The sequence below is a fragment of the Lepidochelys kempii genome, chromosome 9 (assembly GCF_965140265.1).
Source record: "Lepidochelys kempii isolate rLepKem1 chromosome 9, rLepKem1.hap2, whole genome shotgun sequence".
NCBI lineage: Eukaryota > Metazoa > Chordata > Testudines > Cheloniidae > Lepidochelys > Lepidochelys kempii.
This window is the reverse complement of record NC_133264.1, coordinates 67,225,383-67,250,964: the sequence shown is the minus strand read 5'-3', so window position 1 is coordinate 67,250,964 and position 25,582 is coordinate 67,225,383. Positions and strand designations below refer to the sequence as shown.

At 43.4% G+C, this 25,582-nt stretch overlaps 1 protein-coding gene across 9 annotated transcripts in view; it reads left to right on the top strand.

Moving 5' to 3' along the window:
- DIAPH2 (diaphanous related formin 2) overlaps positions 1–25,582 on the top strand; it is an 811,118-nt gene that overhangs the window by 29,619 nt on the left and 755,917 nt on the right. For all 9 annotated transcript variants that reach the window (XR_012160923.1, XM_073360856.1, XM_073360855.1 and 6 more), the window contains one exon: positions 16,896–17,000. Coding sequence is in view for 8 of the 9 variants with exons in the window: in XM_073360856.1 (XP_073216957.1) it covers positions 16,896–17,000 (105 nt within the window). In the remaining variant the exon portion in view is untranslated. The remainder of the gene's footprint in view (positions 1–16,895; positions 17,001–25,582) is intronic.

Here is a 25,582-nt window from a genome sequence, read left to right as displayed (position 1 = left end):
TTTCACCACCCTCTTAGTGAAAAAGTTTTTCCTAATATCCAATCTAAACCTCCCCCACTGCAACTTGAGACCATTAATCCTCATTCTGTCATCTGCTACCATTGAGAACAGTCTAGAGCCATCCTCTTTGGAACCCCTTTCAGGTAGTTGAAAGCAGCTATCAAATCCCCCCTCATTCTTCTCTTCTGCAGGCTAAACAATCCCAGCTCCCTCAGCCTCTCCTCATAACCCATGTGTTCCAGTCCCCTAATCATTTTTGTTGCCCTTCGCTGGACTCTCTCCAATTTATCCACATCCTTCTTGTAGTGTGGGGCCCAAAACTGGACACAGTACTCCAGATGAGGCCTCACCAATGTCGAATAGAGGGGAATGATCACGTCCCTTGATCTGCTCGCTATGCCCCTACTTATACATCCCAAAATGCCATTGGCCTTCTTGGCAACAAGGGCACACTGCTGACTCATATCCAGCTTCTCGTCCACTGTCACCCCTAGGTCCTTTTCCGCAGAACTGCTGCCTAGCCATTCGGTCCCTCGTCTGTAGCTGTGCATTGGGTTCTTCCGTCCCAAGTGCAGGACCCTGCACTTATCCTTATTGAACCTCATCAGATTTCTTTTGGCCCAATCCTCCAATTTGTCTAGGTCTTCCTGTATCCTATCCCTCCCCTCCAGCGTATCTACCACTCCTCCCAGTTTAGTATTATCCGCAAATTTGCTGAGAGTGCAATCCACACCATCCTCCAGATCATTTATGAAGATATTGAATAAAACCGGCCCCAGGACCGACCCTTGGGGTACTCCACTTGATACTGGCTGCCAACTAGATATGGAGCCATTGATCACTACCCGTTGAGCCCGACAATCTAGCCAGCTTTCTACCCACCTTGTAGTGCATTCATCCAGCCCATACTTCCTTAACTTGCTGACAAGAATACTGTGGGAGACCGTGTCAAAAGCTTTGCTAAAGTCAAGAAACCATACATCCACTGCTTTCCCTTCATCCACAGAACCAGTAATCTCATCATAGAAGGCGATTAGATTAGTCAGGCATGACCTTCCCTTGGTAAATCCATGCTGGCTGTTCCTGATCACTTTCCTCTCATGCAAGTGCTTCAGGATTGATTCTTTGAGGATCTGCTCCATGATTTTTCCAGGGACTGAAGTGAGACTGACTGGCCTGTAGTTCCCAGGATCCTCCTTCTTCCCTTTTTTAAAGATTGGCAGTACATTAGCCTTTTTCCAGTCATCCGGGACTTCCCCGGTTCGCCACGAGTTTTCAAAGATAATGGCCAATGGCTCTGCAATCACAGCCGCCAATTCCTTCAGCACTCTCGGATGCAACTCGTCCGGCCCCATGGACTTGTGCACATCCAGCTTTTCTAAATAGTCCCTAACCACCTCTATCTCCACAGAGGGCTGGCCATCTCTTCCCCATGTTGTGATGCCCAGCGCAGCAGTCTGGGAGCTGACCTTGTTATTGAAAACAGAGGCAAAAAAAGCATTGAGTACATTAGCTTTTTCCACATCCTCTGTCACTAGGTTGCCTCCCTCATTCAGTATGGGGCCCACACTTTCCTTGGCTTTCTTCTTGTTGCCAACATACCTGAATAAACCCTTCTTGTTACTCTTAACATCTCTGGCTAGCTGCAGCTCCAGGTGCGATTTGGCCCTCCTGATATCATTCCTACATGCCCGAGCAATATTTTTATACTCTTCCCTGGTCATATGTCCAACCTTCCACTTCTTGTAAGCTTCTTTTTTATGTTTAAGATCTGCTAGGATTTCACCATTAAGCCAAGCTGGTCGCCTGCCATATTTACTATTCTTTCGACTCATCGGGATGGTTTGTCCCTGTAACCTCAACAGGGATTCCTTGAAATACAGCCAGCTCTCCTGGACTCCTTTCCCCTTCAAGTTAGTCCCCCAGGGGATCCTGGCCATCCGTTCCCTGAGGGAGTCGAAGTCTGTAGGAGTATACTACTTGACCACGGTGGTGGTGGTGATGGTGATTGTGAAATGCTCAGGGAGATTAGAGAGGCTATCAAAATAGAAAACTCAATAATAATGAGGGATTTCTATTCCATTATGGACAGCCTCAGGAAGGGATGCAGCGATAAAATTTCTTGGCAACATTAATGACCGCTTCTTGGAGTAGGTAGTCCTGGAACTCAAGGGGAGAGGTAGTTCTTGATTTAGTTCCAAGAGGAGCACAAGATGTGGTCCAAGAAGTGAATGTAGCTCAACGGCTCATAATAGTAACCACAATATAATTAAGTTTTACATCCTTGTTGGGGTGGGAAAATACCTAAAAGAAACCACCACAGTAACGTTAAATTGAGAAAGGGGAACTACACAAAAATAAGGAAGCTAGTTAAATAGAAATTAAAAGGAACAGTCACAAGAGTGAAATGCCTAAAAACTGCAGGGAAACTTTTAATAAACAGCATAATAGAAGCTCAAATTAGGTGTATACAACAAACTAAAAGAATAGAAGACTGAAAAATACCACCAGGGCTAAACAGCAGTGAGAGAGAATCGGAGGCATAAAGGCATCCTTTAAAAATTGGAAGTCCGATCCCAAGGAAAATTAAAAGGAACATAAACTCTGGCAAGTCAAATGTAAAAGTCTAATTGGTGGGCCGAAAAAGAATTTGAAGAGTAACTAGCCAGAGACTCAAAAACTAACAACAAAAAATTTCAGTACCTCAGAAGCCAAAAGCCTGCCAAACAATTGGTGACACCACTGGATGATCGAGGTGCTAAAGGAGTGCTCAAGGTAGATAATGTCATTGTGGAGAAGATAATTAATTCTTTGCATCGGTATTCACTGCAAAGGACTTGAGGGAGATTTCTACACCAAGCCATTCAATAGAGGAGGTTTTGGAACAGACAGATAAAATAAACCGTAATAAGTCACTGGGACTGGATGATATTCACCCAAGGGTTCTGAAGGAACTCAGATAAGTAATTGCTGAACTAATAGTTTTACCGATGACTTAAATCAGTTTCTGTACCAGGTGACTGGAGGAAAGCTTATGTGCCATAGATTTTTTTAAAAAATGCTCCAGATTCAATCTTGGCAATTAAGACTGGTAAGCCAAACTTCAGTACCAGGAAAATTGTAAAGAACAAAATTATCAGACACATAGATAAAAATATCTTGAGAAAGAGTCAATTTGGCTCTTGTAAAGGGAAATCATGCCTCACCAATCTATTAGAATTCTTGGAGGGGGTCAACACATGTGGACAGGGGTGGTCCAGAGGATATAGTGTACTTGAACTTTGACAAAGCCTTTGACAAGGTCCCTCACCAAAGGCTCTTAAGCAGAGTCATCAGTGATGGAATCAGAGGGAAGGTCCTCTCATAGATCAATAACTGGTTAAAAGACAGGAAACAAAAGTTAGGAATAAATGGTCAGTTTTCAGAATGGCGAGAGAGAAATAGGAATTTATACTGGGACTAATGCTGTTCAACATGTTCATAAATGATCTGGAAAAAGGGGCAAATAGTCAGGTGGCACATTTACAGATACAAAATTACTCAAGATTCTTAAGTCGAAAGCTGACTACAAGGAGTTACAAAGGAATCTCACCAAACTTGGTGTCTGAGCAACAAAATGGTAGATGAAATTCAATATTGGTAATTGCAAAGTAATGCACATGGAAAACATAATCCCAATTATACGTACAAAATGTTGGGGTCTAAATTAGCTGCTATCCCTCAAAAAGAGATCATGGATAGTTCTCTGAAAACATCTGCTCAATCTGCATCATCAGTCAAAAAGGCAAAGAGAATGTTAATAACCGTTTAGAAAAGGGAGAGATAAGACTTTAAATATTATAATGCCACTATATTAAATCCATGGTACTCCCACACCTGGGATGCTATATGGAGTTCTGGTCACTCTATCTCAAAAAAGATACATTAGAAATGGACAAGGTACAGGGAAGGGCAACAAATGATTAAGGGTATGGAACAGTTTCCATTTGAGGAGAGATTAGGAAGATTGGGACTAGTGTGATGGGATCCCCCCGGAATGCAGCCTGGGACTGTGCTCCTTGAACTCTCCCCAGCCTGGGCTGTCTTTCACAATGCCTTGTTTGTGACCAGAAGCAACCCCCAGAAATATACGGTCTTGCACTGCTCAAGATGGGCAGTGCAAATTTATTAATTGGTTCACCACTTCAACAATGGAAAGTGGACATACACCAGCCTTGGCAAACCTGAGCGGATTTGCCCCATATTTCATACAAAGGATGTATGGATGTGAGGAATCATTAAAAAAGTGATAGAGAAAAAGATGGAGAATATCTTAATACCCTTATATAAATCCATGGTATGCCCATACCTTGAATACTGCATACAGATGTGGTCCCCTCATCTCAACAAAGATATATTGGCATTAGAAAAGGTTCAGAAAAGTACGCAGTCTAAACTCTCAACCCTATTAGACTGGGCAACATCTAGATTAAGCAGGTTTCTCACCCCACTGGGTACTGCAGTTATTAATATACAGGTTTGTTCCTTAAACCTGGGCCAGTCTTCTCTGTTGGAGTCTTGTCTTCTTCTCAGTGTCTTAGCGAAGGTGTGGGCAGGAGAAGAGCCCAGTATGTGTTCACTCTCTGTTTTATACCCTCATGTGCTTGGGGAGCACAAGTCCAGGCATGTCTGGGGGGCATTGCTGAGTCTCTCCAAGCAATGTTGAGCAAATCTCCTGGTGTGGCCTCATGCAAGTGTGTCATTCATTGCATTGTAGCTCTCTTGCTGGACAGTGGCTGCTGATGGATTCTTTGACACCTCACCTGGGCATTGGTTACTTTCTCTGCTGTTGCATTTGGGGAGCTAATATCTGCCTGATTCCTCAACTTACAGTATGTTTTATTGACTACCATACAACAAAATTCTCATAACTTCATATTCATTAATGATGCACGTATATGGATGGAGAAATGACTTTCAGCAGATCATAACCTTTCCCCTGATACATATAAAGCATTCCTTGTAAGGTAAGATCACAGTTATATGAAATGAGGACTATGGGGTTACAGTACACTCCCCCAAGGTATAGAAAGTCACAACTAGTCAGCTTGGAAAAGAGACAACTAAGGTGGGGTATGATAGAAGTCTATAAAATCATGATTGATGTGAAGAAAGTAAATAGGAAAGTGCTTACCCTTTCACATAACACATGAACTAGAGGGTGTAATGGAATTAGTACACAGCAGGTTTAAAATAAGGAAAAGGAAGTACTACTTCACACGATGCACAGTCAATCTTTGGCACTTGATGACTGGGGTTGTTGTGAAGGCTAAAACTATAACTGGATTCAAAAAAGTATTAGATAAGTTCGCAAAGAATAGGTCCATTAATGGCTATTACTCAGGACAGTCTGGGATGTTACTCTATGCTTTGGGTGTCCCTAGGCCTCTCGCTGCCAGAACCTGGGATTTGAGAATAGGGATAATTGCCCTGTTGAGTTCATGGCCTCAGAAGCATCTAACATTAGCCATTGTTGGAAGACGGGATATTGGACCGTTGGTCTGATCAATTATGGCCGTTCTTAGTTTTGCAAGTTGGCAAATGATAGACCTATTCACTACAAAGGACAACAAGTAATATCTGTTATGCTCTGAGGGCCTCAGTCTGGCCTCGCTGGTGAACACCTTCCACCTGAGCTGGCAGTTGACTCTCTTCCATGCTTTTCCTCCAATTCTGGTAAATTCACAGATTATGCTTCAGTTGAAACTGTGTCAGGCCAAACTCATTCTCCTTGCCCATGCATGGTGAGGCAGTGTTGGTTTCCCAACCTCCTTGTGCTGTCAATTCAGCCTCCCGTACACCTTCCTATCCATCCTGACTTGCTCAGGATGGAATCATGATTGCATGTTGCATCCTGTGCTCAGCTCCTTGCATTTTGTGGTGTGGCTGCTCTGTATTTTAAAGAGGAGGAAGAGCATTGTTCAGCAGCTATTCAGCAGGTTGTATTCAGTAGTAGAAAACCTTCCACCGGAATGGCCTGTTCAGCAAAATGGAAGTGCTTTTGGCCTGTGGAGTTCAGCCAACTGTGACTTGTATCCAGAACAGCTTGGAGTGTTTGCTGCTTATTCAGTCATTGGGCCTTATGCTTAGTTCATTGAGGGCGTATCTAGTGGCTATCTCAGCCTTTCATATTCCCATTCATAGAAGATCAGTATTTTTCTAGTGCTACGGCAGTGAGATTCTTAAAAGGAATTTATCTCCATCTGCTGGTGTGGAAAAATGTTCCCTTGTGAGACCTTAACTCAATCTTGGCAGCTCTGATGAGACCTCTGTTCAAGCCTCTTGCATCCTATCCCTTTCCTCTTATGTCAAAAACTACATTCCTCATGACAATAACACACGCAAGCAGAGTGTGAGAGTTGCAGGCTTTGACAGAGGAACTTCCTTACACACAGTTCTCCAAGGATGGTGACTTTGTGGATGCACCCGAAATTTGTGTCTAAAGTGGTCTCTGTTTCGTTTGTACCAGACTTGTGTCTTTTCCTAAGCCACATTCATACCTGGAGGAGAAGTGCCTTCATATGTTAGATATCAGATGACGTCTGTCCTTCTACCTTGGCAGGACTAAACCCTTTTGAGCTTTACTTCATCTGTGGTGTCGTATACAGATTATATAAAGGAACAGGTAGTCTCCGCACAGATGATCTCTAAGTGGATAACTTGTTGCATCAAGACTATATCCAAAGCAGCTTCAGCTATGCCCCCTAAATGGGCGTGAAGCCATTCTACGAGAGCGCAAGCTAAGTCAATGGCGTTTTTGAGTGACATTGTCAATATTGGACATTTGTGGGGCTGCATGTGGTCAGTGATACGTAAGTTTCTGAACTATTATGCCATTACCACTGCATCAAGAGCAGATGCAAACTTAGGGAAGGCAATCCTTGTTCAAATAGACTCTGCTTGTGAGTCACCTAAGTGGAATACATGGCTGCATCTACTCAAAGAACATATGGTTACTTCCTGTAACTGTGCTACTTTGAGATGTGATGCAGACATGTATTCCACGATTCACCCTCCATCCCCTCTATTTTGAAGTCTAGTCCCTAAGCATTGGGTGCGAAGAAACTGAGGGTGGTCCTGGAAGTGCTGCCTCATATAGCTGGGGAAGGGCTAGGACCATGAGGTGCAAGCACAGCCCCCACCCCATGGATATTATTAGGCAACATTTTCTGGCTCCAGTGTGCTGGGCATGCACCACACCAGTGGAATTTTGAGAGACAGTTACAATAAGTAACTGTTTCTTCCCTTTGTAGCAGAGCTTGCAGCTCTGACAAAGGAGAAATTAATTTGAGGAATCGCCTATCTGAACATATTAGATCTGTTAGTCCAGGGCTTCCTGTGCTTCAGTATAGGAGATGCAGGAGGATAAGAGGAGTCTGGATAGATGGGGAAGCATAGACTAGGCTAGGATGAAGGGATTCCTAAGGCTTGGAGGAAGAATGACCTAGGATGAGGAAGCCAGGAATGCAGTATGTGCAGGGGCTTGATGCTGGGTTTGTAAGTTGGTTTCCCTCCCAGTTGTCTTACAGCCAGCCAGACCATCTAGTACAGGTTCTCAGCTTGGATCCTTACTTCAGTAGCTTTTCCATACCCCTTATCCTCAAGCTATTCTACATGGAAACACTTTATATTTTGTGATGGCAGCACAAAAAAAACGCTTTGTTTTTGGTGTGTGCAGCACCAAGAGCAATGTGGTGTATGAGTAGGGCTCCTAGATATTACAGTAATACAAATACTATCTTTGGTTCAGAGTTCTGTTTTTATGAATGTTGTGACTCAAAAGGACATTGTGATTTCTTAGTTTCTTGTAATTCTCAAGTTACTGCATTGTGAAGTCAATTATTCTGAGTTTTTGGTGGGCTGAGATCACAATGTGGCCATTACCTCTAAATACAGGATAATTTACCTGGACTTACCAACTGAAATTCTTGAATAATTCACTGATTGATTACGGCAAGTATGGACGCTATCAAACTTCATGTTTGTTGTCCAGCTAGTGAGAGTAAATACTAGGATTAAGTGCAGATCGCTTAGGTTTCAGTCCTAGTCTACTAAATGACAAAAGCTATCTTGGGGTATGTCTACACTACGGAATAAGGTCGAATTTACAGAAGTCGGTTTTTTAGAAATCGATTTTATATATTCGAGTGTGTGTGTCCCCACAGAAAATGCTCTAAGTGCATTAAGTGCACTAACTCGGCGGAGTGCTTCCACAGTACCGAGGCTAGAGTAGACTTCTGGAGCGTTGCACTGTGGGTAGCTATCCCACAGTTCCCGCAGTCTCCGCTGCCCATTGGAATTCTGGGTTGAGATCCCAATGCCTGATGGGGCTAAAACATTGTCGCGGGTGGTTCTGGGTACATATTGTCAGGCCCCCATTCCCTCCCTCCCTCCGTGAAAGCAAGGGCAGACAATCATTTCGCGTCTTTTTTCCTGAGTTACCTGTGCAGACGCCATACCATGGCAAGCATGGAGCCCGCTAAGGTAACCGTCACCATGTGTCTCCTGGGTGCTGGCAGACACGGTACGGCATTGCTACACAGTAGCAGCAACCCATTGTCTTCTGGCAGCAGATGGTGCAATACGACTGATAGCCGTCATCGTCGTGTCCGAGGTGCTCCTGGCCATGTCGGCCAGGAGCGCCTGGGCAGACATGGGCGCAGGGACTAAATTTGGAGTGACTTGACCAGGTCATTCTCTTTAGTCCTGCAGTCAGTCCTATTGAACCGTCTTATGGTGAGCAGGCAGGCGATACGGATTGCTAGCATCTTGTGCCAGGCAGGCAAGAGATGAGGATTGCTAGCAGTCGTATTGTACCATCTTCTGCCAGGAAGGCAAGAGATGAGGATGGCATGCAGTCCTTCTGCACCATCTGCTGCCAGACAAAGATGTAAAAGATAGATGGAGTGGATCAAAACAAGAAATAGACCAGATTTGTTTTGTAGTCATTTGCCTCCTCCCCCCGTCTAGGGGACTCATTCCTCTGGGTCACACTGCAGTCACTCACAGGGAAGGTGCAGTGAGGTAAATCTAGCCATGTATCAATCAGAGGCCAGACTAACCTCCTTGTTCCAATAAGAACAAGAATGTAGGTGCACCATTTCTTATTGGAACCCTCCGTGAAGTCCTGCCTGAAATACTCCTTGATGTACAGGCACCCCCTTTGTTGATTTTAGCTCCCTGAAGCCAACCCTGTAAGCCATGTCATCAGTCACCCCTCCCTCCGTCAGAGCTACGGCAGACAATCGTTACACGCCTTTTTTCTGTGCGGACGCCATACCAAGGCAAGCATGGAGGCCGCTCAGCTCACTTTGGCAATTAGGAGCACATTAAACACCACACGCATTATCCAGCAGTATATGCAGCACCAGAACCTGGCAAAGCGATATCGGGCGAGGAGGCGACGTCAGCGCGGTCACGTGAGTGATCAGGACATGGACACAGATTTCTCTGAAAGCATGGGCCCTGCCAATGCATGCATCATGGTGCTAATGGGGCAGGTTCATGCTGTGGAATGCCGATTCTGGGCTCGGAAAACAAGCACAGACTGGTGGGACCGCATAGTGTTGCAGGTCTGGGACGATTCCCAGTGGCTGCGAAACTTTCGCATGCGTAAGAGCACTTCCATGGAACTTTGTGACTTGCTTTCCCCTGCCCTGAGGTGCATGAATACCAAGATGAGAGCAGCCCTCACAGTTGAGAAGCGAGTGGCGATAGCCCTGTGGAAGCTTGCAATGCCAGACAGTTACCGGTCAGTTGGGAATGAATTTGGAGTGGGCAAATCTACTGTGCGGGCTGCTGCGATGCAAGTAGCCCACGCAATCAAAGATCTGCTGATATCAAGGGTAGTGACCCTGGGAAATGTGCAGGTCATAGTGGATGGCTTTGCTGCACTGGGATTCCCTAACTGTGGTGGGGCCATAGACGGAACCCATATCCTTATCTTGGCACCGGAGCACCAAGCCGGCGAGTACATAAACCTCAAGGGGTACTTTTCAATTGTGCTGCAAGCTCTGGTGGATCACAAGGGACATTTCACCAGCATCAACGTGGGATGGCCAGGAAAGGTACATGACGCTCGCATCTTCAGTAACTGTGGTCTGTTTCAAAAGCTGCAGAAAGGGACTTTATTCCCGGACCAGAAAATAACTGTTGGGGATGTTGAAATGCCTATAATTACCCTTGGGGACCCAACCTACCCCTTAATGCCATGGCTCATGAAGCCGTACACAGGCAGCCTGGACAGTAGTCGGGAGCTGTTCAACTACAGGCTGAGCAAGTGCAGAATGGTGGTAGAATGTGCATTTGGACGTTTAAAGGCGCGCTGTTGCAGTTTACTGACTCGGTTAGACCTCAGCGAAACCAATATTCCCACTGTTATTACTGCTTGCTGTGTGCTCCACAATATCTGTGAGAGTAAGAGGGAGACGTTTATGGCGGGGTGGGAGATTGAGGCAAATCGCCTGGCTGCTGGTTCCGCGCAGCCAGACACCAGGGCGGTTAGAAGAGCACAGGAGGGTGCGGTGCGCATCAGAGAAGCTTTGAAAACCAGTTTCATGACTGGCCAGGCTACAGTGTGAAAGTTCTTTGTTTCTCCTTGATGAAACCCCCCGCCCCTTGGTTCACTCTACTTCTCTGTAAGCTAACCACCCGCCCCTCCTCCCTTAGATCACCGCTTGCAGAGGCAATAAAGTCATTGTTGCTTCACATTCATCATTCTTTATTCATTCATCACACAAATCGGGGGATGACTACCAAGGTAGCCCAGGAGGGGTGGTGGAGGAGGGAAGGAAAATGCCACACAGCACTTCAAAAGTTTACAACTTTAAAATGTATTGAATGCCAGCCTTCTTTTTTTTGGGCAATCCTCTGTGGTGGAGTGGCTGGTTGGCCGGTGGACCCCCCACTGTGTTCTTGGGCGTCTGGGTGTGGAGGCTATGGAACTTGGGGAGGAGGGCGGTTGGTTACACAGGGGCTGTAGTGGCAGTCTGTGCTCCAGCTGCCTTTGCTGCAGCTCAACCATACACTGGAGCATACTGGTTTGGTCCTGCAGCAGCCTCAGCATTGAATCCTGCCTCCTCTCATCACGCTGCCGCCACATTTGAGCTTCAGCCCTGTCTTCAGCCCGCCACTTACTCTCTTCAGCCCGCCACCTCTCCTCCCGGTCATTTTGTGCTTTCCTGCACTCTGACATTATTTGCCTCCACGCATTCGTCCGTGCTGCGTCAGTGCGGGAGGACAGCATGAGCTCGGAGAACATTTCATCTCGAGTGCGTTTTTTTTCCTTTCTAATCTTCACTAGCCTCTGGGAAGGAGAAGATCCTGTGATCGTTGAAACACATGCAGCTGGTGGAGGAAAAAAAAAGGGACAGCGGTATTTAAAAGGACACATTTTATAGAACAGTGGCTACACTCTTTCACGGTAAAGCTTGCTGTTAACATTACATACATAGCACATGTGCTTTCATTACAAGGTCGCATTTTGCCTCCCCCCACTGTGTGGCTACCCCCTCCCTTGTCCCCGTGGGTAACAGCGGGGAACATTTCTGTTTAGCCACAGGCAAACAGCCTAGCAGGAACGGGCTCCTTTGAGTGTCCCCTGAAGAAAAGCACTCTATTTCAACCAGGTGACCATGAATGATATCTCACTCTCCTGAGGATAACACAGAGAGATAAAGAACGGATTTTGTTTGAACGCCAGCAAACATACACTGCAATGCTTTGTTGTACAATGATTCCTGAGTACGTGTTACTGGCCTGGAGTGGTAAAATGTCCTACCAGGAAGGACGCAATAAAGCTGCCCTCCCCAGAAACCTTTTGCAAAGGCTTTGGGAGTTACATCCAGGAGAGCCGCGAATGCCAGGGCAAAGTAATCTTTTCACATGCTTGCTTTTAAACCATGTATAGTATTTTAAAAGGTAAACTCATCGGAGGTCCCTTCTCCACCTGCCAGGTCCAGCAAGCAGCCTTGGGTGGGTTCAGGGGGTACTGACTCCAGGTTCAGGGTGAGAAATAGTTCCTGGCTCCTGGCTGTCGGGAAAAGCGGTTTCTCTGCTTGCTTGCTGTGAGCTACCTACAACCTCCTCATCATCTTCTTCATCCCCAAGACCTGCTTCCATGTTGCCTCCATTTCCATTGAAGGAGTCAAACAACACGGCTGAGGTAGTGGTGGCTGAGCCCCCTAAAATGGCATGCAGCTCATCATAGAAGCGGCATGTTTGGGGCTCTGACCCAGAGTGGCTGTTCGCCTCTCTGGTTTTCTGGTAGGCTTGCCTCAGCTCCTTCAGTTTCACGTGGCACTGCTTCGGGTCCCTGTGATGACCTCTGTCCTTCATGCCCTGGGAGATTTTGACAAAGGTTTTGGCATTTTGAAAACGGAAATGGAGTTCGGATAGCACGGATTCCTCTCCCCAAATAGCGATCAGATCCCGTACCTCCCGTTCGGTCCATGCTGGAGCTCTTTTGCGATTCTGGGACTCCATCATGGTCACCTGTGCTGATGAGCTCTGCATGGTCACCTGCAGCTTGCCACGCTGGCCAAACAGGAAATGAGATTCAAAAGTTCGCGGTTCTTTTCCTGTCTACCTGGCCAGTGCATCTGAGTTAAGAGTGCTGGCCAGAGCGATCACAATGGAGCACTCTGGGATAGCTCCCGGAGGCCAGTACCGTCGAATTGTGTCCACAGTACCCCAAATTCGAGCCGGCAAGGCCGATTTAAGCGCTAATCCACTTGTCAGGGGTGGAGTAAGGAAATCGATTTTAAGAGCCCTTTAAGTCGAACTAAAGGGCTTCATTGTGTGGACGGGTGCAGGTTTACATCGATTTAACGCTGCTAAATTCGACCTAAAGTCCTAGTGTAGACCAGGGCTTGGATTTAATTTCTGTATTTTCTATAACTTTTTTGTTTTGAAACAAAAACCCTAGTATGTAGTCAGAAGTAGAAACTTGTTCTTTTTTTCACTTCTCAAGCATTTGTGGTAAGCCTTTTTAATTAATTAATTAATTAATTTTGAGACCCATTCATTAAACTGACATTGATGTCCTCAAATACACATATGTATTAAGACTTTTTCTCTGGAATCCAAATGTCAGTGCAGGAATAGAATTAGGAATTAGTTTTTTTTTTTTTTTCTTGTAATGATTATAATGGGATATTAAAATGCTAGTTCAGTTTGACAGTAAAAACTTCTGTTAAACAACAAAATGGGCGAGACTACCTGTTCCTGAACAGGAAACATAAGCTAACCTCAGTAATTTGAAAAATTGTGGATTTAACTTAAATGTTAATGCTTCATTAACTAATTTGCCAGTCTTAAGACAGCTTCATGAATGGTTTCTTTTAAGTAACTGAATTGAAATAAGAAAAGGAGGACTTGTGGCACCTTAGAGACTAACCAATTTATTAGAGCATAAGCTTTCGTGAGCTACAGCTCACTTCCTCAGATGCATATCGTGGAAACTGCAGCAGGCTTTATATATACACAGAGAATATGAAACAATACCTATTCCCACCCCACTGTCCTGCTGGTAATAGCTTATCTAAAGTGATTTCCAGCACAAATCCAGGTTTTCTCACCCTCCACCCCCCCACACAAATTCACTCTCCTGCTGGTGATAGCCCATCCAAAGTGACAACTCTTTACACAATGTGCATGACAATCAAGCTGGGCTATTTCCTGCATAAATCCAGGTTCTCACATCCCCCCCACCCCCATACACACACAAACTCACTCTCCTGCTGGTAATAGCTCATCCAAACTGACCACTCTTCAAGTTAAAATCCAAGTTAAACCAGAACATCTGGGGGGGGGGGGGTAGGAAAAAACAAGAGGAAACAGGCTACCTTGCATAATGACTTAGCCACTCCAAGTCTCTATTTAAGCCTAAATTAATAGTATCCAATTTGCAAATGAATTCCAATTCAGCAGTTTCTCGCTGGAGTCTGGATTTGAAGTTTTTTTGTTTTAAGATAGCGACCTTCATGTCTGTGATCGCGTGACCAGAGAGATTGAAGTGTTCTCCGACTGGTTTATGAATGTTATAATTCTTGACATCTGATTTGTGTCCATTTATTCTTTTACGTAGAGACTGTCCAGTTTGACCAATGTACATGGCAGAGGGGCATTGCTGGCACATGATGGCATATATCACATTGGTGGATGTGCAGGTGAACGAGCCTCTGATAGTGTGGCTGATGTTATTAGGCCCTGTGATGGTGTCCCCTGAATAGATATGTGGGCACAGTTGGCAACGGGCTTTGTTGCAAGGATAAGTTCCTGGGTTAGTGGTTCTGTTGTGTGGTATGTGGTTGTTGGTGAGTATTTGCTTCAGGTTGCGGGGCTCTCTGTAGGCAAGGACTGGCCTGTCTCCCAAGATTTGTGAGAGTGTTGGGTCATCCTTTAGGATAGGTTGTAGATCCTTAATAATGCGTTGGAGGGGTTTTAGTTGGGGGCTGAAGGTGACGGCTAGTGGCGTTCTGTTATTTTCTTTGTTAGGCCTGTCCTGTAGTAGGTAACTTCTGGGAACTCTTCTGGCTCTATCAATCTGTTTCTTTACTTCTGCAGGTGGGTATCTGATTTGTGTCCATTTATTCTTTTACGTAATCTGATTTGTGTCCATTTATTCTTTTACGTAATCTGATTTGTGTCCATTTATTCTTTCACTGCTGAATTGGAATTCATTTGCAAATTGGATACTATTAATTTAGGCTTAAATAGAGACTTGGAGTGGCTAAGTCATTATGCAAGGTAGCCTGTTTCCTCTTGTTTTTTCCTACCCCCCCCCCCCCCCAGATGTTCTGGTTTAACTTGGATTTTAACTTGAAGAGTGGTCAGTTTGGATGAGCTATTACCAGCAGGAGAGTGAGTTTGTGTGTGGGGGTGGGGGTGGGGGGATGTGAGAACCTGGATTTATGCAGGAAATAGCCCAGCTTGATTGTCATGCACATTGTGTAAAGAGTTGTCACTTTGGATGGGCTATCACCAGCAGGAGAGTGAATTTGTGTGGGGGGGTGGAGGGTGAGAAAACCTGGATTTGTGCTGGAAATCACTTTAGATAAGCTATTACCAGCAGGACAGTGGGGTGGGAATAGGTATTGTTTCATATTCTCTGTGTATATATAAAGCCTGCTGCAGTTTCCACGATATGCATCTGAGGAAGTGAGCTGTAGCTCACGAAAGCTTATGCTCTAATAAATTGGTTAGTCTCTAAGGTGCCACAAGTCCTCCTTTTCTTTTTGCGAATACAGACTAACACGGCTGTTGTTCTGAAACCTGAATTAAAATACTTTCTTTGGTTTAATAAAACATAGACAATTTCTGCCATTCTCGTGTACAATTGCAGTGTTAACTTCAGATGAAGCAACTTGTTATTGCAGGGTCTGTGTACTTAATGCACACTAAACTACTTACATTCTTGTGATGCCTAGATGTACATGTAAAGAAAAACTTAGTGGTTTAAAGTTGAGTTGGTTCCGCACAATCTACTGGGTACAGTTACAAAAGCAAGAAAATAAGTTTAACAATCATACTACTTTTATTGTACCCATATATACTCACCTTGCAGCTACCAAAATACTAAACATCAACAAAAATGGTGAACCCAAATTCCGTTTGTTGCCGCGAAGGTGGAGTAAAAAAATAAGTAAGTAAAATGGCCCTCAGGTGATAAACCTGATAACTTCTGAGGACGGCAGAATGAGAACCACCAATAGAGAATCGAAATAGTGGACAGTGTTTAGAGAGAAAAAAGCTCAAATAATCTGGACAGAAATGTCAAATTGGTTTCTGCTAAGGCTAGCATTATTGTGGGGTTTGGGGGTTTCGGTCATTGCTTTCTGAGGAGGATTTAAGCCAGTGGGCTTCAGGATGGAAAATATAGTTTAACAAAAGATTTATATAAATAATACTTTATCTTCTGTAAGGCCTTTATATTCTTCCCATTTTATAATCTGAATGCTAATGTGCATGCTAGAATTGAAATTTTTACATATATTTTTCTAAAGTTTCGTAGTTAAAATGCTCATCTGCACTGGAAAAGAAGTTCAGCACTTCATTAACATCCAGGTTGTGAGAATGGCACCAACTCATCGCAAGCAAATAGCTAGTGTAAATAAGCACCTTCCAAAATCAGAACTTCGACAAGTCAGGGAAACAGGAGTATTCTGATGAGACTCTATTCCTTGATCAGGGAACATGGCTTGATCGTGGGATTGTAGTGTTCCTAAATCAGTTAGGGATAATCCCACCTGTTAGTGGCTAAATATGGGTTTGGGAAGCTAGCTTTTGGTTCTTAGTATGGGAAACGGGCCTGTGTAAGAAAAAATTTACAAATTTGGTTATTGTGTCAATGTCTAAAAATCTCATTAATACTGGAGCAGTTTTGTTCAAAGTGACAAGTTTTTATGCCATTAAAATGTTTTTTTTTTTATAAAAAACATAGCTTTGGACATTGATAATACAAAATTAATGCATGTGGTCAACTTAACATCTGAATTGGATCAATTTTAGCATCTTGCTTTCCTTGTTTTTTTTACTGGAAGCATACTTCCTTGTCAGTTGTGTTGAACATAATGCTCGTTGTGGGGTATTATGGAAAATTGTAAAATTAAAATTCATATTGTATAGTTAAAGGTATATAATAAAAATTAAATATTGAGATAATTCAGAGGACAGTGTAAGGGAATAATTGACTGGATTACCACAGATATTTCAAGTAGGTACACAGTAACTCAGTCACTGTTAATTTTCAAATATGGAGCAGTTTTTATTTGTAAAGGGGCATCAGTACTAGTCAAGATAAAAGAAAACTGAAATAAGTATTATCATGTCATTTTATGTTGTCTGCTCATTTACAGGAAGACATGAACTTAAATGAAGAACGTAAAGCTCCTTTACGAAATAAGGACTTGACCACGAAACGTGAGATGGTTGGCCAGTACATTTCTGCAACTGCTAAATCTGTAAGTTAACTTTTCCAAGATAGACCAGAATAATAAGCTTGGCTTCATGTACTTTATGCTTTTCGAGATGAAATAGTCTGATTGCTGCCTCAGTTTATCCTTAGAAATCCATTGTGCATAATGCACTTATAATGCCATCAATTGTAGATAAATTGTTTGAGGTGTACTAAATTAATCTGAAACATGACCCTCACTTACTGCAAACTTGTCAGACTTCAAAATCTACAGCTCTAGGGTAATCAGTAGGACTTGATGATGAAAACATGGAATTGTCAAATTTGTAAAGTAATAAAATTGATGTTGGACAAGGTCTCAATTTGTTAAATTAGTTAAGTAGTGTAGCTGGCTTGGTAGGGCACAAGGTGCTCTGGTGCTGGTGAGAATCATTCTGTAGTAAGATGAAATACCACCATTCTTAGGGATAACCTTATGGAGCTGTCAGTCTTCAGTGTTGAAGAATTTCCATGCTCCTCGCTGTGCGCATAAATACCTGTGTTAGTAGATCCACAAATCACAACTTTGTTATGCCATAAAGGTGTTCAGTTACTTAAAAGTATATGGTTGCATGCAAAGAAATTTTAAATTTAATTTTCCTGATACCTGCTGGGAGAGCAATACAGCGGTGCATAGACAATCCAGGAAGTTTTTGGAAAGCGTAGGGGACAATTTCCTGGTGCAAGTGCTAGAGGAGCCAACTGGGGGGGGAGCTTTTCTTGACCTGCTGCTCACAAACCGGGAAGAATTAGTAGGGGAAGCAAAAGTGGATGGGAATCTGGGAGGCAGTGACCATGAGTTGGTTGAGTTCAGGATCCTGACACAGGGAAGAAAGGTAAGCAGCAGGATACGGACCTTGGACTTCAGGAAAGCAGACTTCGACTCCCTCAGGGAACGGATGGGTAGGATCCCCTGGGGGACTAACATGAAGGGGAAAGGAGTCCAGGAGAGCTGGCTGTATTTCAAGGAATCCCTGTTGAGGTTACAGGGACAAACCATCCCGATGAGTCGAAAGAATAGTAAATATGGCAGGCGACCAGCTTGGCTTAACGGTGAAATCCTTGCAGATCTTAAACATAAAAAAGAAGCTTACAAGAAGTGGAAGGTTGGACATATGATCAGGGAAGAATATAAAAATATTGCTCGGGCATGTAGAAATGAAATCAGGAGGGCCAAATAGAACCTGGAGCTGCAGCTAGCGAGAGATGTCAAGAGTAACAAGAAGGGTTTCTTCAGGTATGTTGGCAACAAGAAGAAAGCCAAGGAAAGTGTGGGCCCCTTACTGAATGAGGGAGGCAACCTAGTGACAGAGGATGTGGAAAAAGCTAATGTACTCAATGCTTTTTTTGCCTCTGTCTTCACTAATAAGGTCAGGTCCCAGACAGCTGCGCTGGGCATCACAACATGGGGAATAGATGGCCAGCCCTCTGTAGAGAAAGAGGTGGTTAGGGACTTTTTAGAAAAGCTGGACGTGCACAAGTCCATGGGGCCGGACGAGTTGCATCCGAGAGTGCTAAAGGAATTGGCGGCTGTGATTGCAGAGCCATTGGCCATTATCTTTGAAAACTCGTGGCGAACGGGGGAAGTCCCAGATGACTGGAAAAAGGCTAATGTAGTGCCAATCTTTAAAAAAGGGAAGGAGGAGGATCCCGGGAACTACAGGCCAGTCAGCCTCACCTCAGTCCCTGGAAAAATCATGGAGCAGGTCCTCAAAGAATCAATCCTGAAGCACTTACATGAGAGGAAAGTGATCAGGAACAGTCAGCATGGATTCACCAAGGGAAGGTCATGCCTGACTAATCGCCTTCTATGATGAGATTACTGGTTCTGTGGATGAAGGGAAAGCAGTGGATGTATTGTTTCTTGACTTTAGCAAAGCTTTCGACACTGTCTCCCACAGTATTCTTGTCAGCAAGTTAAAGAAGTATGGGCTGGATGAATGCACTATAAGGTGGGCAGAAAGTTGGTTCGATTGTCGGGCTCAACGGGTAGTGATCAATGGCTCCATGTCTAGTTGGCAGCCGGTGTCAAGTGGAGTGCCCCAGGGGTCGGTCCTGGGGCTGGTTTTGTTCAATATCTTCATAAATGATCTGGAGGATGGTGTGGATTGCACATTCAGCAAATTTGCGGATGATACTAAACTGGGAGGAGTGGTAGATACGCTGGAGGGGAGGGATAGGATACAGAGGGACCTAGACAAATTGGAGGATTGGGCCAAAAGAAATCTGATGAGGTTCAATAAGGATAAGTGCAGGGTCCTGCACTTAGGACGGAAGAACCCAATGCACAGCTACAGACTGGGGACCGAATGGCTAGGCAGCAGTTCTGCGGAAAAGGACCTAGGGGTGACAGTGGACGAGAAGCTGGATATGAGTCAGCAGTGTGCCCTTGTTGCCAAGAAGGCGTATGGCATTTTGGGCTGTATAAGTAGGGGCATAGCGAGCAGATCGAGGGACGTGATCGCCCCCTTTATTCGACATTGGTGAGGCCTCATCTGGAGTACTGTGGTCAGTTTTGGGCCCCACACTACAAGAAGGATGTGGATAAATTGGAGAGAGTCCAGCGAAGGGCAACAAAAATGATTAGGGGTCTGGAACACATGACTTATGAGGAGAGGTCGAGGGACCTGGGATTGTTTAGTCTGCAGAAGAGAAGAATGAGGGGGGATTTGATAGCTGCTTTCAACTATCTGAAAGCGGGTTCCAAAGAGGATGGTTCTAGACTACTCTCAGTGGTAGAAGATGACAGGACAAGGATTAATGGTCTCAAGTTGCAGTGGGGGAGGTTTAGGTTGGATATTAGGAAACACTTTTTCACTAGGAGGGTGGTGAAACACTGGAATGCGTTACCTAGGGAGGTGGTAGAATCTCCTTCCTTAGAAGTTTTTAAGGTCAGGCTTGACAAAGTCCTGGCTGGGATGATTTAATTGGGGATTAGTCCTGCTTTTGAGCAGGGGGTTGGACTAAATGACCTCCTGAGGTCCCTTCCAACCCTAATATTCTATGATTCTATGGAAGTTCCTAGAGGGGGAGATTTTTTTTCAGGTAAAATGGCCACAGGTTTATCCATCTCCAGTTGGCTAATGTTCAGTTAAGGTTGATTGCAGTGAAAGATGGTAACCTATTCTTGGACATCTGTAGTAATTCCACTGTAAATTACTAATGTGTTTTGCCCTGTATTCCTCTTGTATTTGCTGTATATTGTACTTTAAGCAAGCTGTTTTCTGAATGTTAAACAACGCATTGCAGCACTGCCAGAGCAGAGTAACAGCATTTTTTAAAATTTAGCTTTTGGTATCCAAGAGCAGAAATATGTTTCAAGTGATAAGTGAAATTTGCCATTAGCATCATTTTCAATAGAATTGGGTGATGCATAGAGTTTTACTTGGAAATTGGGACTTTTTCCCCCCCATTTTTGCATTGTTGTTTGTAGGAAGATGCTTTGGGAAATACAAGCTTTATATTCAGTGTAATACCTAAAGGCAGAAATTTTAGTAATTTTATGCAACTGTCTGAGTGCAAAATACAGATACTATACATGGATAATCATGGGTTTTTATTTTTAAAATGAACTGCAAAATAAGATCGTTTCTCTTGCTAATGATAAGCATAGAACTGAAAGTGAGGTAAGTGACTTGAGCTTCTGAGTTTTTTAACAGATTTTCATCAGTACACTGTTACTGTATGAAGTTTTGACTTCAAATTTCTTCGCAACACTAGAACTCCGTATAACTGAATTAATTTTTGGAAGAAGTTACATGATTATCCTTTTTCACTGAATGAGGGGAGTTGATTGGTGTAATGTGTAAATAGAGATATTGAAAGAAAGTCGCATCTGTCTTATCTTTATTAAACCAATAGGTATGAAAGCTTAAAGCTTGTCCTTCAGAGAATGAAAAATCCAGAGTGTAAAGCATTACATGTTTCTAAACATACCACAATCATCGAGTACACCAGCTGTAATAACATTTCACTGTTATGAAAATGATTTGGTAATATTTTTGTGTGAACTAGCTTTGGGTTTATTGAGGTATTTTTGATTAGGGTGCTTTAAAGCTTCTTTTTCTCCATTTGATGATGATAAAAAAATCAAATGTAGGATCAGTCCAAGCAAGAAGAAAACCAATTACATGTTACTAAAACTTCCTTGTTGCAGAAGGAATGGAAAAAGTGTCTACTGGGAATATTTAAAGCAATACTCTTTTCAAAAATATTTTCTGAAAGTGGCTTTTCCCCTAAAGATGTTAAGATATAATTTAGGAATTTTATAATAAAGCATGGCTAAGGTTGCATGCCTAACAGGTTTTGTTTGCATTTTAGGAAACTTTAACCTTATCACAATATGTAATACATTGTGGAGAAGTGTAGGATAAACTTGGGTGTTGATTTTAAATACAATACTAAGTATAGTTTTTGTTTTTTTCCAAAACAACCTTCAGAGAAATCTTCATTTTAAAACGTTGTTCAGCCTTCCGTTTGGATGTTTCATCGATGTCTACAATGTTTTCCTTTTAAAATATTGTACTCCAGCTCAAATGTAGACTTTAAAATAGGTAATTTAGGTGCATGTCAATTGAATTCTAAAGCTTGAATTTATAAGTAAACCAGAAGTGTAGATGTATGTTCGTAACTTTTTTCTCAGTAACATTATTATTCTCATGGTCCTAACTTTTCTTTTGTCTTAAATCTAATGAAAGATTTATGTAGGTAAAATAACTAAACTTAGGAGTTAATGATTTTAATGACTTGACCCACCTATTAAGTGTCCTTAAGATTCATCTATGTTTGATAATTGCATCTGTGTTTGATAATCTTTCTGTGGCAACTACAGCAGTTGATTAAAAGGAAAAAAAATTAAACAGTTGACTCAAATGCAATGTCATTTTATTCTTAAGTACTATTTTCATCAGTCTGCTTTTTTTGCTTGATGGTCATCGTCCTCCGCTGGATGTGCTTCCTTCCCACGTAGTTGACTGCTTCTGTGGATATTATCTCTTTCTGGACATTCCCATGAATAAGTTACAGTTTCAGTGCCTTGAGTGGCTTCTTCTCTTTGTTGCAAAAGTACTTTGTAGGAGACGAAGGGCACCTGGGCTGATTTACTGTGAGTTTGCAGATGATTTGCCAAGTGGCCAGCCTTCTGCAAGTCCAAGTTGATGGGTGACTGTTAGAAGGATTTGGCAGCAAAGGTCAGGCAGATCCATGTGACCACCAATTTCGTGTGTTCATATCACACAATTGAGGTTCACATGGTACATGGTCTGCACCAAGTAGTCTGTACACTTAAGCTGGCAGCTCCTTTCTGGAAGTAAAAAGCATATTAGCGGTAAAGTCTTTTGCATGGTTGTAGTAGGGCTGTTCCAGGTTGTTGGTGGTTGGTTTTTTTTTTTTTTTCTGCCAAAGTCTAGCAGCTTAGTTTAAAAAGTATATTAATCAAAAACATAAATGGCCTTAACTATTTTATTGTTTTAGCTGTATAGGTTTCTTAGTTTTGTCTGTACTCCTTTAGATTGTCCTTATTACTCTTGGGATCCATCCATTAATAGCTGAACTATATGATTTTGTTTTTTGCCAGAAAGTTTTTCCTACCCTGTTATGTCAGATAATATTTCCACAGACTACTTAAGATACAAAACAAATTTAAAAACCTGAAGAGTACAAGACTCCTCCCCCCCCCCCCGGGATATCACAATATCAAAAGACATAGCATTTAAACATTTTAATTATGAGCTAATTTGATTTTTTTTTTTTTTTTGGTCACATAATTGTCCCTGTGGGTTCACCACTTTGTGGGGAGGAGGTACACCTGTGCTTGAAGACCTTTGGGAGCAGTGTCCACATTGTCTGCTCCATGGTCTGTACGCCCTCATGCCCTGTTTGAGGGCGTGTTCCTGCTCTGTTTCCTTCTCAACTGCCTTTGGCATGACACTGAGCTTTGTGGCGTCCATTAGTTAGTGCTACCAGTCTTAGGCTTGTTACTTTAATTGCCTTGTTTCCTTAGTGTTTTATAACATCTGACTATTTACTTACTGCACAAATTTGTTTGTGTGTTTTGTGGGCCTGCCTTGTTCAGTCTTTCATAGGTGTGGTTCAGCACCCTGTCCCATTTCCACCCCGATAAGGGCTTCTCCCTTTGTCAGAGGCTTTGTGAATTTTATTTTTAAATTTGTTATTCCAGAAACTTAAGTTTTTAAATCCTACCATACATGCAGAGGGTCTCTTCCCCTGAGCGATAGCCAGTCTAATTGTCTCCACTGTCTAGAGGAGACATTTGATCAGGGTGCAAGATCTGCATCCGATTCAGAAGCAGATCGACGAACTGAGGAAGGACCAGCTTAAGTTGCTGCTCCTGGAGTGTTGTAGGAGACTCTCCTCTGGCTTGTTGACCATGGTACTTGGCTCAGAACCAGCCAGACAAAGCCACCTCAAAAAGGTAAGTATTGACCCCAGCTCCTCTGGTACCTGCTCCATTGGTAGGGCACAAGGGACATTCTGATGGCTCTCTTGCCATAGTCAGTTCTGCCAGCTACAGCACCATCTGAATTGACTCACCAGTGCCTCCTCCAGTAGCATGTAGATAGCTGCTACAGAAGGATCTTCTAGTTTCACAGGAACCTGATTCTCCCCTGCTGATGGTACAGAAAGAAATCCCCCCCTCCTTCTTCAATATTGATGAGTTCAGCATCCTCGTTTGATATAAGGGATGACGCCTCTTTAGAACTGAAGATATCCATTGAGGGATCTGTGGCGGTTCAATGATGAGACAGAACACAGCTTTATGCAAGCAAGCAGGCTGGTCAGCTGAGATGGGCTGTTCTGCCCCCCCGCCTTCCACCTTCTCCTTTTATTATATTTCTCCCCCCTAAGCATTACACACTGCTACCGCAAAAAGATACACAAAGGAATGTATGACGTTGATTAATATACTTATTTGCCATCCTTTATCTACTACAATCCTGGTTCTCAGGCCTTGAGCCCAGGCTAAGAGAGCCTCCCACAGTTGCTGTCCCAACAATCAAGTTCTCATGGTTCATATCTAGCCCTTGTCCTTGGATAGAGCAATGTGTGCATTGCTTCTACAGAACAGTCAGGGTGTGCCCTGCCTGCTTCCAGGTGGAATAGCTAAACATGAACCCTTCAGGGAATCCACCTCCTGCCCACTCTGACCCCTTTTCCTGGCTGTGAAAGAGGGTCTTCAGGAACCAAGCACATGCGAATCCCTCTACAACCACCCTTGAGTCCATCCCCCTTCCCTTGGGCCCCACTTCAGTGGCCCTTTTGAAATCCCTGGGGTATGTATGGGGATGACGATTCCAGCAGGCAAATGCACTAGAGCTCCTACAAATATCAGCAACCTCCATCAGGACCCATATGTGTCCCCTCCTTAGGAACAAGAACTGAGCGATGACAAAGAGGTATGCTGATGTCTCTCTGGTGGGCTGAGGTGCCCCCTCTTTAAAACCTTACAGTACAGGACAAATGGGCACCTCAGAAATCTGTCGTTTGCATCGGTCTCATTGAGTTCAGAGCAGTTTGGTACGTGTGCAACCACTTTCCACCCATAATGAAAGATCATACATTCAGGATCAAGATGGACAACAGAATAACCATGCATTATGTAAGCCAGTGGTTCTCAACCTTTCCAGACTATTGTATCGCTTTCAGGAGTCTGATTAATCTTGCATACCCCAAGTTTCACCTCACTTAAAAACTACTTGCTTACAAAATCAGACATAAAAATACAAAAGTATTTCAACATTGTTGTTGAAAAATTGCTTACTTTCTCATTTTTACCATGTAAAATAAATTGATTGCAATATAATATTGTACTTAGATTTCAATGTATAGTATATAGAGCAGTATAAACAAGTCACTGTCTGTATGAAATTTTGGTTTCTACGGACATTGCTAATGATTGTTATGTAGCCTGTTGTAAAACTAGACAATATCAAGATAAGTTGATGCACCCCCAGAAGACCTTGGTGTACTCCCAGGGTACACATATGTCTGGTTGAGAATCACTGTTGTAAGCCACCAGGTAGGAGCAAGATCCTATCCTTGGGAATAAAAGCATTAGTACTTAGGAATGGATGCATCGCCCATCAGAGGCATGCTTATCAGGTCTGCAGAATATGTTAGCCAACACACTGAACTGACTTTTTTGCCAGGCCCACAAATGGGAGCTGAGGAATCGGATTATACAGGCAATGTTTTTCATTTGGGGCTTCCGAGAGCTAGACCTTTTTGGCATCCAACAAGCAGTGATGCAAGCTACAATTCAGGGGGGTGGTTCTGACTGCATATTTGCAAGGCAGTGGTTTCCTTGCTGCATGGCCAAGAACGCTGCTGGAAGCTTGTCCCCCAACACCATTGCATCTCAAACTTATGAAAAAGAGCAAAGTCAACATCATGCGATGGTGTCAACCTGCCTGAGGCAGATACGGTTCCTGGATCTGTCGCTTTGGCCACCTCTTTGACTGTCACTGATAATAGGCTTGCTGATTGATTCAAGACTTGGGGAAAACTGTTCACCCCAGTCTACCCATGCCACATCGCATGGCTTGGCTCCTGGATGACAAGTAGGTATAG